The sequence below is a fragment of the Ornithorhynchus anatinus genome, chromosome 13 (assembly GCF_004115215.2).
Source record: "Ornithorhynchus anatinus isolate Pmale09 chromosome 13, mOrnAna1.pri.v4, whole genome shotgun sequence".
In the NCBI taxonomy this organism is placed as follows: Eukaryota; Metazoa; Chordata; class Mammalia; order Monotremata; family Ornithorhynchidae; genus Ornithorhynchus; species Ornithorhynchus anatinus.
In genome coordinates this window covers 6,520,465-6,538,623 of record NC_041740.1, presented here as the reverse complement: position 1 = coordinate 6,538,623, position 18,159 = coordinate 6,520,465, and the positions used below count along the sequence as shown (strand labels likewise).

At 42.8% G+C, this 18,159-nt stretch overlaps 1 protein-coding gene across 3 annotated transcripts in view; it reads right to left on the bottom strand.

The window, feature by feature from the left end:
* Positions 1 to 555: 555 nt before the first annotated feature.
* NOM1 (nucleolar protein with MIF4G domain 1) overlaps positions 556 to 18,159 on the bottom strand; it is a 34,760-nt gene continuing 17,156 nt past the window's right edge. Inside the window, exons 10-12 of one of the 3 annotated variants that reach the window (XM_029077652.2) lie at positions 17,746 to 17,855; positions 17,204 to 17,416; positions 556 to 845 (exon numbers count right to left, since the gene is read on the bottom strand). In XM_029077652.2, coding sequence (XP_028933485.1) covers positions 17,236 to 17,416; positions 17,746 to 17,855 — 291 coding nt within the window. In that variant the 3' untranslated portion in view covers positions 556 to 845; positions 17,204 to 17,235. Of the gene's footprint in view, positions 846 to 13,890; positions 14,793 to 17,203; positions 17,417 to 17,745; positions 17,856 to 18,159 lie in introns of those variants that run through there. The other 2 variants (XM_029077651.1, XR_005660690.1) reach the window with 2 other exon arrangements.

Sequence of the window (18,159 nt, the reverse complement as noted above, 5' to 3'; positions counted from 1 at the left end):
AAGTCTATCAGTGGTATTTAGTGAGTACTGACTGTGTACAAAGCACTGTACTAAGTGCTTGGGGTGAATTCAGTGGTTTAGATAGAGAGCACCCCTCCCTCAAAGAGTTTTTTAATAGTAGGAATAATAATGATAATAATGATGGTATTTGTTAAGTGCTATGTGTCAAGAACTGTTCTAAGCGCTGGGGTAGATACAAGCTAATCAGGTTGGTACAGTCCCTGTTCCATATGGGCTCACAGTCTTATTGCCATTTTACAGATGAGGTAACTGACATACTTCCCTAGGCCATGCTGCTTTCCATACTACTAGTTTACAATTTAGCTGGGGAGATATTAAAATAAATTACAGGTAAGGGAAAGTAAGAGTATAAGGCTATGTGCATAAGTGCTATGGGTTTGAATTGAGGACAGAATCAAAGTCCTTAGCAGGTCCAGACCCAAGTGCATAGGTAATGCAGAAGGGAGAGAGAATACAGTGGAGAAATGAGAGATCAGTCAGGGAAGGCTTCCTGGAAGAACTGTGATTTTAGTCAGGTTCTGGAGATGGAGAGAGTGGTTATCTGTCGCATATAAAGTTCCATTTATTGTTCCAGAAATTCATCCACTTGTTGGTAAAATGATATATTTATTATCACTGAATAGCCCATTACCTTTTCTGGTTCTCGGGAGTCTGGGAATAAATTTCTTTCATTTCCACAAAATGCTGTTCTTGATCGAAGCTGATAGACAATACATTCCTCCGGGTGAATTATCTCTCCCCAGCTGGCAAGGTGAATCCATATGCTACCAAGCCACCTGGCAGAGGGTGGGAGGCAGCGATGGTGCTCAACATCTTTGGAATAACTGGGGGAGAAGAGGAGGGAGGATGAGAACTGCCAGGGGAGAGAGATTTCAAAGATCAAATAGGCCAGAATGTCACCATTTTGGATCTTTCTAGCTCTGGTTGGAAAGGCTTTGGCCAAGTCAGACACCTGGGAAGAGCAAGTCTGAGGGTCCAGCTCAGAAAGCTATGGATTGTCCTCATTGCCGTCTTAGAATGGGAAACCTATGTCTGTTTCTCCAGCTCTCAGAAGATGCAGGGTAACCTCAAGGCCACCTGCTGAAGTCCAGAGGCCCTGCAAAACGGGGGAGAACCATCCCAGGCTGAAAGGAGATGGAGATTCTAGTTGAACTAGTAACTCTTTTCTCACCTAGTACTGCTCTTTATTATCCAAGAATGAGAAGCTAATAATGACTATGGTATTTAAGTGCTTGCTATGTGTCTAACTCTGTACTAAGCGGTGAGTTAGATACAAGATAATTAGGTCAGACAAAGAGTGTGAGCCCCATGTGGGATGGGAACTAAGAGGAGGGAGGACAGGTATTTAATCCCCATTTTACAGATGAGGAAACTAAAGCACAGAGAAGTTACATGACTTGTCCAGGGTCCCTCAGCAAAGCTCTTAAAATGCCCACAAATTCAATGAAACCCAGAATCCATGAAGGGACATTTTTTGACCCTCCTAAAAATTGCTAAAGAACTAGAGTGGAATTGATGGTAGAGGGTGGGTTTGAACATACTGACTGGAAGCCAAAATGTTTGAACCACAAACAGTAGCAGGCTCTGAAAGTAGCAGCTTCGGTGGCTAACCACAAACCAGAACACACAAGGATTTGTCCTGAAAGGATCTGCCAGACACTCTATGGTCTTTCCAGTGGTGAAAATGTAAATAGTACGTTGGCATTCCAACTGCCAACTGTTCAGTGATTTACATGTTTCTGAGATTTGGGGGGAGGGACTACCCATGTGTTTCAGCTTCCCCCCATCTTGACCCCCTCTCAATTTCCAGCCCTGCCTCTTTTGGTTTCAAAAGTATTTGTGGATAATAATAGCTACTAAAGAGTGCTACAATAAAGAAAATTCTTGCATGATAGTAGTTGTGGTTATTTGCTAAGTGCTTACAAGCATTGTGGTAGATACAAGATAATCAGATCAGTCTTTGTCCCAAATAGGGCTCACATTCAAAGGGAGGGAGAAATTAAAAGTTAGCATCTGTGGTATTTAATCCTCCTTTTACAGATGAGGAAACTGAGGCACAAGGAGGATAAGATCACACACAGCAGGCAAGTGGTGGAGAAGCAGTGTGGCTCAGTGGAAAAAGTCCGGGCTTGGGAGTCAGAGTTCATGGGTTCGAATCCCGGCTCTGCCACTTATCAGCTGTGTGACTGTGGGCAAGTCACTTAACTTCTCTGTGCCTCAGTTCCCTCATCTGTAAAATGGGGATTAACTGTGAGCCTCACCTGGGACAACCTGATTACCCTGTATCTACCCCAGCACTGGGGTAGTGCTCTGCACATAGTAAGTGCTTAACAAATACCAACATTATTATCTTCTGTGCTCTTTCCACTTGGTCATGCTGCTTCTCATCATTTAAGTGCACTTGCATGTGTGTGTATATACATGTTCCAATATGAATATAGTATGTAAGCTCATCCTCTAGACTGTAAACTCATTTTGGGCAGGGAATGTTTATTCTCCCAAGTACCTAGTACAGTGCTCAATAAGTATGATTGATTAATAATGAACTCTAATAGTTCAAGAGGTGCCATTGCTTCTAATCCCCAAGGCATAGCACTGTAGAAGGATAATTTTTTTTGTAGATTAAAAAAATCTCATGAGCTTCTGCTTTAAACTATGTGTAAGTGTGAACACCAGATATCTTCAAGATAGGAAACAAGGGTTTTTAGCTGGATTTGGCCCTGACTTAGCTTTCTAAGCCCTAGATACTTTATCACTGAAATGAGGGATGCTGTCATTGCAGCAAGGGGAGAATTAATTATCTGTACTCATACTAGGTTATACTTACATGAAACATCTCAATGGAAAACAATACAACTTATTTGTTTAAAAGATTAGTCATTAGGCATTGATTCCTACCAAACTGGCTCTAAGTAAAGCCAGTAAGGAAAGGAAGATTAAAAGCAATGATCTAGCTCGAGGTGACTTATATTTTCTGTTCTTTGCTATCCAAAAGAACTGTGAGGGCATTTTATATCACCACGAGAATCATATCTCGGCCAATCAATCTGCTTCAGCTGCTGCATTGAAAAGTAAAGTCTCAAAACCACACGAAGCTGATTGCTGCCAGTTAGCAAGTCCTGGAGAATGGAGCACTGGCTGTGTTGATGGTGGGAGAAAAGGAGAGGGGGAGAGTGAATGATTTTTCCATCCTTAGGGACCATTCCTGGCAAGACGTAACTTGAAATTGGAGCCTCTATTTTCCAATTTTTTTTCTGGGTTGCCAAGAAAAACACTTTTTTTTTCCCTGCAGATTGAAGCAGGCTCAGCAATTTTCTCCTCTAGGTCGGAGACCCATTAGACTCAGAATGACTTCAGCAGGCTGAGGGTTAATGAGGACGGCTCAGGGAATGACCCCTTCTCTAACATTTGAAAATGGCCTTTAAGTCCGGAACAATTTGCTTGAAAATGCTTCCAGTTAGATAGGCCGTGTAAGCCACCAAGTTTGGGAAAGTCTCAGAACCACTTGGAAGAAGGGCTTAGAGAGGGAGCCTGCAATGAGAGACAGGCAATGGGCCAATGGGGGCATGGTTCTTTAGCATCAATTCTAAAATGAAGGACTGTTTGGGGAAGCTAAATGTAGCGCCCAAATCCTGTCTTGCTTGCTGAGAAATAAATAGGGTATCTGCATTCAGCAAAAATTGTATAAATCTAGCTCAGATCAGTTACAAGCTTAAGTTTCTGGTCCCGTTCTTGCAAGGATCTCTCCAGTCCAGGCCTGCACAGTGGGACTGGCTTTCCGTTGATTCATCTGTGATCTCCTTTTCATGGATCTGGGCAAAGGGCAACAGGGTGCAAGCTCCTTGTGGGTGGGGAATCTGTCATTTTGTTTGTACTTGTTTTGTATTTTGTTTTGAGGAAGCAGCGTGGCCTGGTGGAAAGAGCAGCATGGGTCTGGGAGTCAGAGGACCTGGATTTTAATCCCCACTCTGCAGCTTGCTTCCTGCGTGACCTGGGGTAAGTCATTTAAGTTCTCTGGGCCTCAGTTCCCTCATCCGTAAAATGGGGGTTCAATACCTGTTCTCCCGCCTACTTGGATTGTGAACCCCAAGTGGAACTTGATTAACTCGTATCTATCCCAGTGCTTAGTACAGAGATCTTAATAATAACAGAATTGTGGCATTTGTTAAGCACTTACTATATACCAAGCAATGTAAAAATTACTGGGGTAGATACAATAAAATCAGGTCCCATATGGGGCTTACATTCTAAGGAGAAGGGAGAACAGGTATTGAATCCCCATTTTGTAGATGAGGATTATTTTTATATTGGTAATTTATATTAATGTCTGTCTTCCCTCTCTAGACTGTCAATTCCTTGTGGGCAGGTAACATGTGTCTACCAACTCTGTTATACTCTCCCAGTGCGTAGTACCATGCTTTGCACACAGTAAGTGCTCGATAAGTACCACTGATTGGTTCAACCAGTTAATTGCAGCATTCCAGATGATCCTGACCACCACGTGTGATGCCCTAGATGGTACTTTGGTCTGAAACCTCCACTATTGATCATGTAGCTCCAGCAGACATTCTGCTTCCTTTGGCTATCTAACCCCCACCCAGCAGTGAGGTGTGAGGGGAGATGGGATGTCACAGACAGCAGTGACCCATCACAGGCAAGCCATGCTAATGAGAATAAAACAGGCAGAAGTGCTGCTTGAATGGGTGAAAAGTACAAACTGAAGAAACACTGAGTTTTATGACCATTCTGAGGGTGTTCCCCCATATCTGGGTGTCTCTGGGTGTCCAGAGGGCCACTCTCTGCATCCTTGCTAGCCGGTGAGATGGGGAGAGAATCCTGACTCCTGACCTTCAACTTGCAGGGCATGGGGGGCCTCAGGCAGCTCTGACAGCCCTTGAGAGGATAGGGGATAGGTTCTATGAAGGTACAAAGAGGAGTGATTCTCTCACCATAAAGGAGCTTTGGAATCATCCCTTGGAACCTCCTTTTGGAAAACCGAATGAAGGAAAGGTTTTGGAGTGCTTAACGCTGACCTCCAAGGGCAAGCTAGTAGTAAAAGTAGTAATATTTATAAAGTACCTATTTTGAGCAGAGCCCTGTACTAAGTCCTGGGAGAGAATCCACAGGTGGGAATTAGCTGCAACTAAAATGGTCCTGTCCAAACTCCTCAAACCTCTGGTGACCAGAGAGTATCTTTTCCGACTATCGTGGGGGTCGAGGGATTCAGGGCCCCAATTAGTTGGCTGTTCCCTGATTTGTATTACAACTACTTACACTCCTTTTAGGCTCCCTGAGGGCAGGAATCATACCAACTTATTCTAGTGTACTCTCCCAAACAGTTAGTGCAGTGGTCTGCACCCAGTACGGACACCATGCATTGGTTAATAGATTACAACTACTACTACTACTCTAAGGAAGTTAATGCTCTAATTTTCTCAGAAGAATCACCCTCCACTTTTTAAAAACTTCTACATAAAGCATCAATCTATCGTCTGGGAAAAGCTCACAGCTTTTCCCTGTGGTCTTCTTTCTTTCTCTCTGTCATGTTGCCTTCCACCCCCAAACAGAGTTCCAGAAGGTCCAGAACCAAAATTGGCAAGATGATGTCACCTGTGAAAACTAAAACCATAAAAAAATGGGCTATCTGTGGTCCTAACTCAAAAAGTCTTCCGTGGGCTGGGTTTCAATGGCCGATTAAGCACCGGAATCATCACCCTCATAAATATTGGCAGGCTCTGAGGGGGCTTGTCATCCAGAGCTTAATGAGGGAAGGCAGTGAGTTTGAAAGCTTTCCTAAAGCAGCCTGGAGGGAGCCATTTGCTCCTCTGAATCTGGTGAACTGCTACCCAGAGCACCATTCCAGAGCTTTTATCAAGGTAGGTGATTCTTCTAATTCACAATCACTTCTTTTTACTTCAGCACTCAGCCCATCAGTGCTGCTGCCCAGGAATTGCTGATATTCTGCCTGGCTGGAGGCACCTAATTTAAGCAATATCACCATCAGTAGGATTCACTGAATGCTTACTGGATCTAGAGAACTTTACTAAGCGGTTGGGAGAGTTACAGTACAATAGAGTTGGAAGACACGTTTAGTGCCCACAATGACCTTACAGTCTAGAGGGAAAGACATTAATGTAAATCACTTATAATATAGAAGTAATAGGACCTAAGAGACTCCCCTCCGTTAGACTGCCCTGAAACAGACCAATTCTCTTCTGATGATGGCACCTGTTTTCTTTCTGAGCGACATTTCAGGATATCAGACATCTCAGGAGTTTTCAATTGACTCAAACCGCTGTGCCCTACCTAATCAGGGAGCAGACAAATTATATTTACTTATACATGTTAACCTAACTCCATTACCCAGCTGCTTCCTAATTACAGATGGAACTGATATTTTGCATTTACCATACCCCTTGTTCCATGTTATCAAAGTGCTTTATTATTCTGATTAAGTAGTTAGGGCCTTTTGGACAAGGTGTTTCCCAGGAATTATATAGCAGCATGGGTTATTAAGCCCAGGAACTGTTTAAAACCTAAGAGCTCTCTGGATATCCCCGAGGACGAGACAAGGACAGACATCCTTCTTGGGTCTGCCAGACCTGCCATGAAGTAAAGATAACTCTTCTAGCCCAGTGATTCAGATTCTATGATTCATCAGCTCACTTCTTAAATTCCACGACTGAGCTGGGATGACTAAAGTATCATGTTTAGGTCCCTCAGGCTCCACTCTGCCTACTCCAGACTGTTTTAAGCAGAAAAAAAGATCATTTCATCATTGATGGCTTCCCTAGCTAAGAGTTCTTGTCAAACACACACTTTGGAGACAGTTGTTTACATTTCTTCTAATTCTCACGAGTTTGCAGAAGCCGAGCCATGACACACCAAGCACTAATTTGATCTCAAAACCATCATCCTGGAAGGCTACTGGACTTTTCTTGTCTTTAAGTAGAAACCCAGCTCTCAACAAAGTTTGGGGAGAGAACAGCTGTTTTATAAGAAACAGCTGTCATTCTTATTCCTCCAGGCTTCCGGGTAAGCTAACCTTTATTGGAGGGGGGAAAAACCGCCTTCAGGAGATGAAATCACAAAAAGTGACACATGGTGAAATAATGATTCTTCCATCCACAATTTCCTGAGATCACGTCGATGAAGAAATTATGAGTTCTGAGAATAAGGTAAAGGCAAGAGTCATTTAAAGTCTATTGAAGAAACAGATTTTTTTGATGAGCTACTCTAACCAAGCATCACATCTACATTAGCTGAGCAGTCAGAGGTATTTGCTGAGCACCTACTGAATGCACAGCACTGTGCCACACAAGCAAGGTGGCTGTTCCCCACCCTCACACACTACTTGGAGGGGGAAACAGACGAAAATGACTTACAGGCAATGGACACAGGAGGAAGAACAAGGCGATAACAGGAAGTAGTTTAGCAAATCAGGATGAAAGAGCTAAATGAGTAACTGAAAGTTAAATGGAAATGGAAAGCTAAATAAATATACACATATACACAGAAGTGCTGAGGCTAGAAGTAAAATACATCAATGGTAAAGGCCACAGATGAATTCAGAGAACAGACCTATCACTTGTGACTCCTCTCCCTTTAGAGTGTAAGCTCCTTGGGGGTAACAATAACTATGGTAATTTTTAAGCACTTTCTGAGTGCCAAGCATTGTTCTAAGTACTGGGGAAGATACAAGTTAATCAGGTTGGACACAGTCCCTGTACCACATGGAGCTCAGTCTTAATCTCCATTTTCCAGATGAGGTAGCTGAGGCCCAGAGAAGTTAAGTGACTTGCCCCAAGTCACACAGCAGACATGTGGCTGAGTCAGGATTAGAATCCAGGTCCTTCTGACTCCCCAAACACTTAGTACAGAGCCCTGCACACAGTAAGCACTCAAGAAATACCATGGATTGATTGACTGATAATGAGACATGGAGAATCAGGCCTCAAAATATTTGGAAGCACCTATTCATTTTGTAGATGCTGAAATCCTCAGGACAAAATGTCTGCATCTTGTTGACTCCTAAGCTAGGAATCCCAAGTTGAAAAATTTGTTTGAAAAATTATGCAAATGAAACCCTCCCACCTGGGTTTTCAATGCAATGCAGTGTCGCGTTGCATCCTTCAGCCAAAACAAGGTCTGGCAGCTAGCGCTCTGCGCGTGCTTCCCCGGAACGGAGCCGATCCCAATGCATCTTTCTTTCGGTTCAGGATGATGAAAACACACGACATCCAAGTGCCCTGCAGGAACTTTGGCGGCTCAGGTGCAGTGTTAAAACACTGCCAACTGCATTTGCCATTTGATTTATCAATGTTGCCCTGTAGCCAAAGCTGAAAAGCAGACTTTTTCAGCCCTGTTAATTTTGATTTAAAAAACAGAAAGTGGCATTCAAAATCTCATTGTCCAATTCAGACAAAAAAAAAGAAAAGGGGGAGTGATATCTCTTTGGACTTTTCTAGTTACTTTGAGGTAGGACTGAAATATCAAAAATGTTTCACTAATCAAGCAGCGCATTAATGAGAGATAAAATGAGTCAATCTCACCGTAGTTTCAACTGGAGAGCAAGAGTTAAAAATTTTGTGGATCTATTCCTGCATTTAGTATATGCCAACTATGCAATCCTTGGAGATGACTATTTTTGGAAAATAGCAGATTTTACACATTTGCAAGGCAACAGAAATGCTCAGGATACTCTTAACTGGTGCTAAGTTTATCAAGTAATGCATATTAAGTACTTTCAGGATCTGTAAGAACTGTCTGAAAGGTGATACAATGATCCCTATACACTTGGCTTGCATAATTAAACATTCTTTAGATTAGATAACTGGAATGAAAAGGAAGTTTACACAAACACACACACCGCCCCCCCCCCCCCCCAAAAAAAAATCTGGTAAAAAATTGGAATTTTACCATTGTGAAATCTTGACAGTAGCTTTTTGCTCTGGAGTATTTTCCAGAAAGTGAACTATGGGCAGTGGCTAGCTATGGTGTCATCAGAAAGTATTCCTGCTCAATATGACTTGAAGCATTTCTGATGCAATGACAGCAAAATAACTATCCTATTAGAAATGCCAGCACAAATCTGCCAAACTGCACTCTTCCTCACCTTCAAAGCTGATCTAAAAATACACCTCCTCTAGGAGGCATTCCGACTAGACTGTAAGCCCGTCAGTTGGGCAGGGATTGTCTCTATCTTTGCCGAATTGTATATTCCAAGCACTTTCAGTGCTCTGCACATACTAAACGCTCAATAAATACTATTGAATTAATGAATTCTTCACCTAATCCTCATCTCCCCATCCTCAGGACTGAAGATACTGCCTACTGACTCTATTGTACTGTCCCAAGCGCTTAGTACAGTACTTTGCAACCAGTAAATGCTCAATAAATACAATCGAATGAATACATACTACTGATTATTATCCCATCAGCCACTTTTAGCACTTAGGTGTCTTACTGGTTTATTGATTCCATTCATTTTTTCTTACTTTTCTTGCTACCCATTACATCTGATTTCCCTCTTGTTCCCACTTTATCAACCTGCCTCCCCATTAGATTCTAAGAATGATTCTCTGTTGAGGAGCAAACAGCATATTTTCAAATTTTCTTGATTTTCTTCTGAGGGAAGTATGATATCACATACAAAACAAACCCAGTCCAGATGCTATGTCTATTCCTCTGCTCTAGAAGGGGAAGGAACTGGACAATAAGCAGCATTTTGCTTGCTGGGCCGGGGGAGATAACCAGGGCCAACCCAGGAGAAAAGCCCAGGTTGGCTTCTCAAAAGGGAGGTGTTGCTGGGGACTCTCACACTCTCTCAAGCTGGAACGAATCGGGAGCCTATTTCCCCGAGCAGGAAGAAAAAAAAGGACTGAATCTGTGGTTGTCCATCTTGTTCAGAAATTCATTCCATGTGTGCACGAGGGGGAGAAAACATACTGGCCAGGGAAGGTCTGGGAGCCTGCACACGTTGGGACCGGCTCAGGGGTCAAAGGAGCCCAGTTTCAGCAGGTCATGCAGGCCTTGCCCCAGGGAGGGCTATAAGGAATTAATCATTTGTCAAAGTGATCCCAGAGCACAATGCTTGAAAAATCACCTCCCCATCCTAGAGCTCCCGAACTGGCTCTGCTCAATTGATGCTATTTGTTGAGCCCTTATTGGGTGCTGAGCACTGTATTAAACTTTTAGGAAAGGAGAGTAAGTACATATGATCCCTGCCTTCAAGGAGCTTAAAATCTAGCTGATTTCTACAATGAGGTAGACATTAGTCAACTCCAGTCAGGACGAATAAACCTCTTCCTTTGGAATAGGAATGTTCTCCGAGCACCTGTCTCAGCCAACATATGTTTTATATTTTAAAAGGAGGAGGGAGAGGGAAGGAGGAAAAAAAAACATTTCTCATATCAACATTACTGACCCAAAGCCTGTAGCTTGCAGATTACTAAAACTCAAAGATAGACGCAGTTGGTCTTGCAAGAACCTGGAGGTTTTTCAGAAGAAAGGTATCTTGAAGGAAATCCCGGAGTGGCTGAGTGGGATTGGAGAAATTCAGAAAGAAATCAGGCTCGTTCAAATGCAAAAAGATGAAAATTACTTTTTTCTCTCTCCCAGGAAGCTGAATTTCACTGGGATTCCCTTGTAACCAAACAAGTAGTAGTAGTGATATTATTTCATGAAAAGCACTATACTAAGTGCTTGGAAAATACAACAGAAATGACCCAGACGGCCTTCCATTGGAGGCAAACCTAGTAAGTTGATGTGCAGTGGAATGGGAAATGCTAGATCATTGTTTAGCCTCTGCCTGGATTAGCAATACCTGAAAAACCGGGCCTCAAGCTGTGCTTGAAGTGTAATTAAAACCATAAAAAAGTCATGAAACCATTTCCACTGGTAATAAACAATATTCCCCTGAAGCTGTAACCTAAGGGAGAACTACATCTTACTTTGTTTATTGTTTGGGGGGGCGGGGGTGGTTTGATCTCCAAATAGGTGGAAGTGTTTTTTGGTTCACACCAGCTCCAATGGTGCATTTCCATACACCGGACAATAATATCTCATTAAATCCATAGCGGTTTATTCAAAGTAGCTCAAAATTCAAAGCAGCTGCTAACTTCCAAGCAACTATTGTTCTTTAATAAAACTAACAGATGACACAAGCCTGGATAATTCCAATCCCTTCTATCTCACAACAATGAGGCCTCGATGGATATATTCTTTGCATCATGTATCCGACGTAAAGTGCTTAAAAGTCACTTTTTGACCAAGGATGAAGTGAAAGATGGTGAGATTTTATCCATATGTGCAAGTGTGGCTGAAAAGACATAACCAAGACTGACTGCTCCTTCCATTCTACACTTGTGAAGATTGCCTTTTGCTGAGCTGTTAGAAAGTTTTCACTAACACCCACCTAGTAAGGAAACTCATTTTACTGTCATCCTGTTCTAAGCAAACCTCTGGGGTTTGGATTATAATGGTCTGCCCCGGTGGCTAAGAGAGGAAGGCGGTTGGCTGGCAGGTATTTATCAAGAGCCTACAGGATGCCTAGTGCTGGGTCAGCACTAGAATGCGGGACCCAGGCTCCGCACACAGCATCTATATTCAAGCAGGAGTTAAGACATTTGGTGGTGGAGGGGGAAGGGGGGGGGAGGGAAGGCAGAGAAGTCAGGAACTAGTAAGGGAGGGATGAGAGAGATGAGAGAAGGGAGAGAAGAAAGCCAGGAATCGGGGAGGATGAAGTTGAAAGTTTAGGCAGGGTGCCATCAAACTTGGGGTCAGCCTGCCAATCAACAACTGGGCATGAGCTAGTATGAGAGCCTGATTGTGACTAGTGGACTTTATATTCTTTTACTCCTAAGCATTTAGTTCAATGCTCAATAAATACCATTGATTGTTGAGCCTCTGCAGACTTCATTCTCTGTAGCCTAAATTAAAGCCCAAGAGTTTAGCAACTGAGGAGGACATTGAATGCAGGACCAATTAGCACATCCCAATGTGCAAAGCAGTTTCCTACTAATCCCTGTTGCTATTTATGAAGCCACAAAGTTTATGAGGCTTTTAAAACTTGTCAATTGACAGTTTCAGGCCCTCTTTTTTTAACCTGGGGAAAAAAAAGTTTTAAACCAATGGGATACAGATGGCAAAATCAGCTAGTGAATGGGAGGTTTAGTGTTTCAAATGAAAATGTTTCAGGGTTAAGATGTCACATTATGACCTAATCCAGAAGAATAAGAGGTCGGAAGAGCAATGCCTGATGGAATATTAGGGGATCTCAAGAAAGTCAACGCATCTCTTTTCTAAAAGTTATTAAGTTTGACATATTTAACATCATTGTAGTGGTATGCATGTTCTCTTGGTTGACGATGCCCTACCATGACAAATGGTAATTATAATATATTTATAATACTATAATTTGGGTTTTTATAATAAGACTTCCCAAGTAGTACATAAGTGATCACTTACCTGGCTTAGTTTCTCAGAAAAGTGCTAGAAAAAATGTACTTACACCTTAGAGTAAGACATGAAGAAAGTTTTTTTTTCAGGATGGGGAACAATGGTTTTGAAGCTAAAAAACTCTTGAGCTAATTATGGTTTAAAAGCTCAAAAATATTTCCCATACTTTAAAATGAAGGTCTCCAATTTTTGCTGCCTTCTTCCTAGGCCCCTGCTTCTGTACAAGCTAACTTCCCAACAGGCTCCACCATTTGCCTTCACTGTGACCTTGAGCAAATCACTTAACTTCTCTGTGCCTCAGTTACCTCATCTGTAAAATGGGGATCAAGACTGTGAGCCCTATGTGGGACAAGAACTGTGTCCAACCATCCACCCCTATTTGTCTGTATCTACCCCAGCGCTAAGTACAGTGCCTGGCATAACGTAAATGTTTAACAAATGCCACAATTATTATTATTGTTATTAAAAAACAAAACACCAAAACTGGACTCTCTGTTAACCTGCGAGTCCAAGCAGCTGTGTGAGTGTGGAGAGAAAAAGCCAAACATGTAGATAGTGAGAAATGGGAGGGGAGGGAGGTGCACAAGGGAAGGAGAGATTGAAAAACACAAACGACAAAAAGAGAAAAACAGCTTGGCCTAATGAAAAGAGAATGAGCCTGGGAGTCAGAGGAACTGGGTTCCAATTCTGGGTCTTCCACTTGTCTGCTTTGTTACCTTGGGCAAGTCACTTAACTTTTCTGCACCTCAGTTTCCTTATCTGTAAAATGGAGATCAAGATTGTGAGCCCCCTGAGGGACATGGACTGTGTCCAACCTGATTATCTTGTATCTTCCTCGTGCACAGTACAGTTCCTGGCACACAGTACTTAATAATTGTAGTAATTAACAAATATCATTAAAAAACCCAACAAAATAGATACACACAAACTGTTGAGAGAGACCAGCAACTGATCCCTCATTATCATTCTGCCCATCCCACCCTCAATCAACTTTACTCTCTTCTCCTTATGATAATGATGGTGCCAAGCATTGTTCTAAGTGGCAGAGTAGGTACAAGATAGATCGGAACTGTTCTTGTTCCACCTGGGGTCCACAGTCTAAGAGGAAAGGAGAATAGGAATGTATCTTATATATTAGAAAACTTAAGCAAGGAGACGTTAGGTGACGTATCCAAGGTCACAAAGTGAGGCAGTGACCCACCTGAGACAAGAATCTGGGTCTCCTAGATTCCAGTCTTGTGCACTTTTCACTAAGCAGTGTCAGCAGTCTCTAAGGGGGATGGGGAGGGTGCTGTGTTTATGGCTAGGGTTGTAATTGTCTGGACAGAGGGCATAAAGCACACTAGCTTTCTAAATACTGGAGGCCAGAAGAAGTCACTAAAGCCATGCTCAAAAAGAAACACTCCCCTCTAATAGCAGAGTACTTTGTAATGGGACCTTTGGCCAAAACAATTAATTTAAGAACAAAGTCAAGCAGTTTCTGGGAAGAAATGTTTATACTAAATGTTGATCACTTTCTAGTGAAATTACATTCCATTTTATAGTGGCTGCACCACCTAGTGGTCTATTTTACAAATGCATTTTTCTACAATATTACACCTATAAAAATATTTCTCAAATATTAAAATGGTAGAAATCACACCAGTCGTATGACAGAAAAAATATTTACCTCAAAAACCACATTTTAAATAAAAGATTCTTAAAAAGTGTTCCTGAGGCTAACACATTCACTTTTTGCCTCTAGTGCTTAGTATCTCAACCTCTGACTCTCCATTTATGCTCTTCTTGTGCCCCACACCATGTAGGAGCAGTAGTAGTAGTTTTATATTTAAGGGGTACCTGGATGCAAAGCACTGAACTAAGCACTGGGAAAGAATTCACGGATGGGAATCAGACATGTTCCCTGGCCCTCAGGGGCTCACAATCTAAGAATAAAAGGTGGAAGAGGGGGCCGGAGACTGATGTAGTAACGAAAGATTACGAAAGATGAAACAATCAGGATGCTAGGACAACGTAAAAGATGAGGACGGGAATAAATACAAAAGATACAATCCAAAAAGCTGTAGGGTGCTTTGGCTAGAGGAACAGAGTCCAATAGTCACGATCGTGGCCACAGTGACCACCAAGCCTTCCCAATGCTCGCCTCATCGCTGTTCCTGCCCTTCCCGCCAGGTAGGGATGGAGGCCTGAGGATGATGATGCAGCGCTGGGGGCGGCCCAGGTTACTGGCGAGGGAGCTCAGCTATTTGGTGGTTGCAGGCCAAGGGCACGTGCTCCTGCTGCCGGGGTCTTTTCTGCTGGGCTGTGCAAGGCTGATGAGGTGGGAGGGGAAAGAAATTGGAAGCTAATTATTGTTTTACACTGTCTAGCACGGTGCTCGGCATGCAATAAACACTAAATATTAAAAAAGAAAAGGGGAGGGGAAAGCCATTCTTTTCTAGATGGAATTTATGTAATATGAAGCAAGTTCCCAAATGAAGTTCACTCTCATAGCTTGGAAGGTTCGCTTTGGCTGTTCTACTGACTCCATTATGTTGTACTCTCCCAGACACTTAGTATAATGCTCTGAACACAGTAAATGCTCAACACATATGATTAATGGTGGCACGTTCTGATGTAACTGAAGTAACTCAGTTCGCCTCCCCAAGATTCAGGGTCAGGAATGGACGCAGAGTGAGCAAGGGACGCACCATTTGAACACGGTATGAGGGACTCTTCGTCCTCGATGCTGAGAGTGCTTCTAGAAGTTGGATACTTAACTGACGGATGCAGGGGGTATCTCCATAGCTGGCTAGGCTCACTCAGGTGCAAGGTGCTCCTAGCAGCGATCTATTTCCCTTTGGCAAACTCTGTGGTTCCGAGGCTGGGAGTGTTAGGGTGGCTGCTGACTGCCTCTCTCGGGGGGCCCCTAGCCGGGGTATAAGCACCGGGGGACTTCAAATGCACCATCTCCTAAATAAGGCAGCTGGTAGGAAGCCGAGTGCAATCCATTTAAGGTCACTGGAGGATGTGCTCTCTGGTTGGAGTACAGCCGGGGGTGGTCAGAGTGGTCATTATGACTTATGGCCAGCCAGTAGAGTCTGACATCCATGTGACATCAAATCTGACGGCAAATGTCCAAGTAACAAAGGTGTCCTAATTTCTACATGTGTGCAAGCCTGGACTCACTATTTGCACTTACTACTATTTTACCAGTAACACCTGCATGCTTGCCCTGACACCGAATGGCAAGGTGAAGCCTACAGAAATGAAATCCTAAGGTGTCAGCCCTTAATTATTTATGCTTACTAGGCCAACTCATGAGAAAGGGGTGGATGGCCACAGGATGCCAAATCAACTTTTCTATGGGGGACTAAAATGGGGCTATCTAAAAGAAAACTGTGCAGGAAAATGTAATGTGGCTGCTGTCACCAATCAAGAGGACTATGTCCTTGGGAGAGTACAATTCTACAGAATTAGCAGACATGTTCCCTACCCGCGAGAAGCAGCGTGGCCTAGTGCATAGTGCCCAGGCCTAGGAGTCAGAAGGATATGGGTTATAATCCTGGCTCTGCCACTTGCGTGACTTTGGGCAAGTCACTTAATTTCTCTGAACCTCAATTTCCTCATCTGTAAAATGGAAACTAATAACGGGAGCCCCATGTGGGACACAGATTAGCTTGTATTTTACCCAGAGCTTAGCATGGTGCCTTGCACATAGTAAGCGCTTAACAAATATCATTAAAGTAAAAAAAAAATAATGAGATGGGGGTAGTTCAATTTAGAGCAAAAATTCCCAGCAGTCTGTGGGACAATGAGGTAGTGTCACAAACAGTTCTGCTGCCCTGCAAACATCAGTCCCAGCTGTTAATTAGCATTTGTTCCGCAAAAAGGTCAGAAGTCATAAAGTCTCTACAGCTCTACAAGAAGCCACGCTGTTGGCAGCATCACAATTTAGTACCAAGGATGGAGTATTGGTTATCAGCTACCACAGTGACCACAGTGAGCAAAAGCCAGTAGAGGGAGATGGAAGGAAGAGGCAATCCCTTAAAATGCGTCTGCTTTTAGTCTCATGAAAGCAGCTGGACAGGAGTGTCTCGGAGGAAACGGAGCTAAACGGGTGGGGCGGCTTTTCCGGTATTAATCCTTCCTGCCCCAGCTGGCCTTGCCCTGATGTCTCTCCTCACACGTGGCTCCTCCTACCTTCCCAGGCTAGAGGAAGTCCATGGTGCTGCTGCTGCTGCCACGGAACCTAAAAGCAGTCTGAAGGACTGAGGAGGAAACATCAGAGTGAAAGAAGTGTCTATTCGCCTGAGCCTAACTGAAAATAGAGAGCCTCATCTTAAATGTCTACTCACTTAGGAAACGAATCTGGGAGTCGAGGATTCCTGTAGAGTTCCTCGTCCCAGGAGCCACTTCCTATTGGGTCTGACACTGAACTTCCAGACAATCAGAGCTCAGGAATGGAGGTTACAAAACCTAGAATGGTGTCTGGCTTGACAAATGTCACTTCCCTGTCTGGGTCTTTTCTGGTCAAGTGGAGAAGAAAGCAGCACACCTAATCAGAGCACTGAGCTTGCATATCTCTGCCTGACTTTGAAGACACAAGACCAACAAGGGGAAGGGAGAGAGTCTGCTAAAAGCATGGTTTTGGGAACCTGCGCAAAACCAGTGGTTAGTTTAATAAAAGGTCCGTTTTTGCCCTACCTCTGTCCAAAGCTGCTCATTAAATCTTCGAACTCACCCGTAAAAATAAATATAAGCCAGCGATGTCCCTCAGAAGGCAGCCGAGTAATGTTTCTGCCTTCGGCTGGGCCGTAACACGAGGTCGGCTTTTTCTTTTAGGGCAGTTATTTCTTCGGTGCTTTTGTGGGCCTGGGCGTTCTTCAAGAGGAAGTGGTTAATAAAAAGCTTCAGGCCCTCGCTCAACATTCCCAGCTTTGGGTTATCATACATCCTGAAAAAGCAGGCACACCAACAGGCAAGGGTCAGAATAAAAAATGATGACTTCTGAAAGGTCACTGTTTCCTAGACAACAGTACTGATGCAAAATTTGAACTTCCTTAAAAAACTCAATTCAGAATCTAGAATTTGTTTGTCCATAATGTGTTTTAAAATTACTATTTGCGGGGCTTTTCAACTAAATACATTTTGTAGGGGTGGAAAAGGTAAGGGAATTATAGATCATGCACAAATCAGAAAAATGCCCTAGTAACCTATATTTCTATAAATAGCACAGAGGTTACTTGCCACCAGTGAATTGTAAGAACTATGTGGATTACTTACTTTGTAAAGATTGAAGTAAGTTCTTCAACTTCAGTTTCCATTAATAACCTATACAATATTTTTCTTAAGAAGTCAACTTTCTGCTTGTTTAGCTCACTGAATTCAATTACCTAAATGCACCAAAAATGAAAAAAAAAAAAAAAAACCACACCAAAAAACAAACTATTGCACTCTCAAAGTTTACATATATATATATATTAAAAAAATTGGTTTTCTCAATTGAAATATTTTTAAAATTGTGAACCAGATATCACTACATTCAAATGCTTAAGTTTTTCTGACAAGAAGCCAAAATTCCAGCTAACATGGGTTTAAGTTAAGATGATTTATTCTCTGTATAGCCAATGGCAGGTTTTTGTTTTTTTTTAAATGGTACTTGTTAAGTGATTACAGCAGGTCAAGCACTGTTCTAAG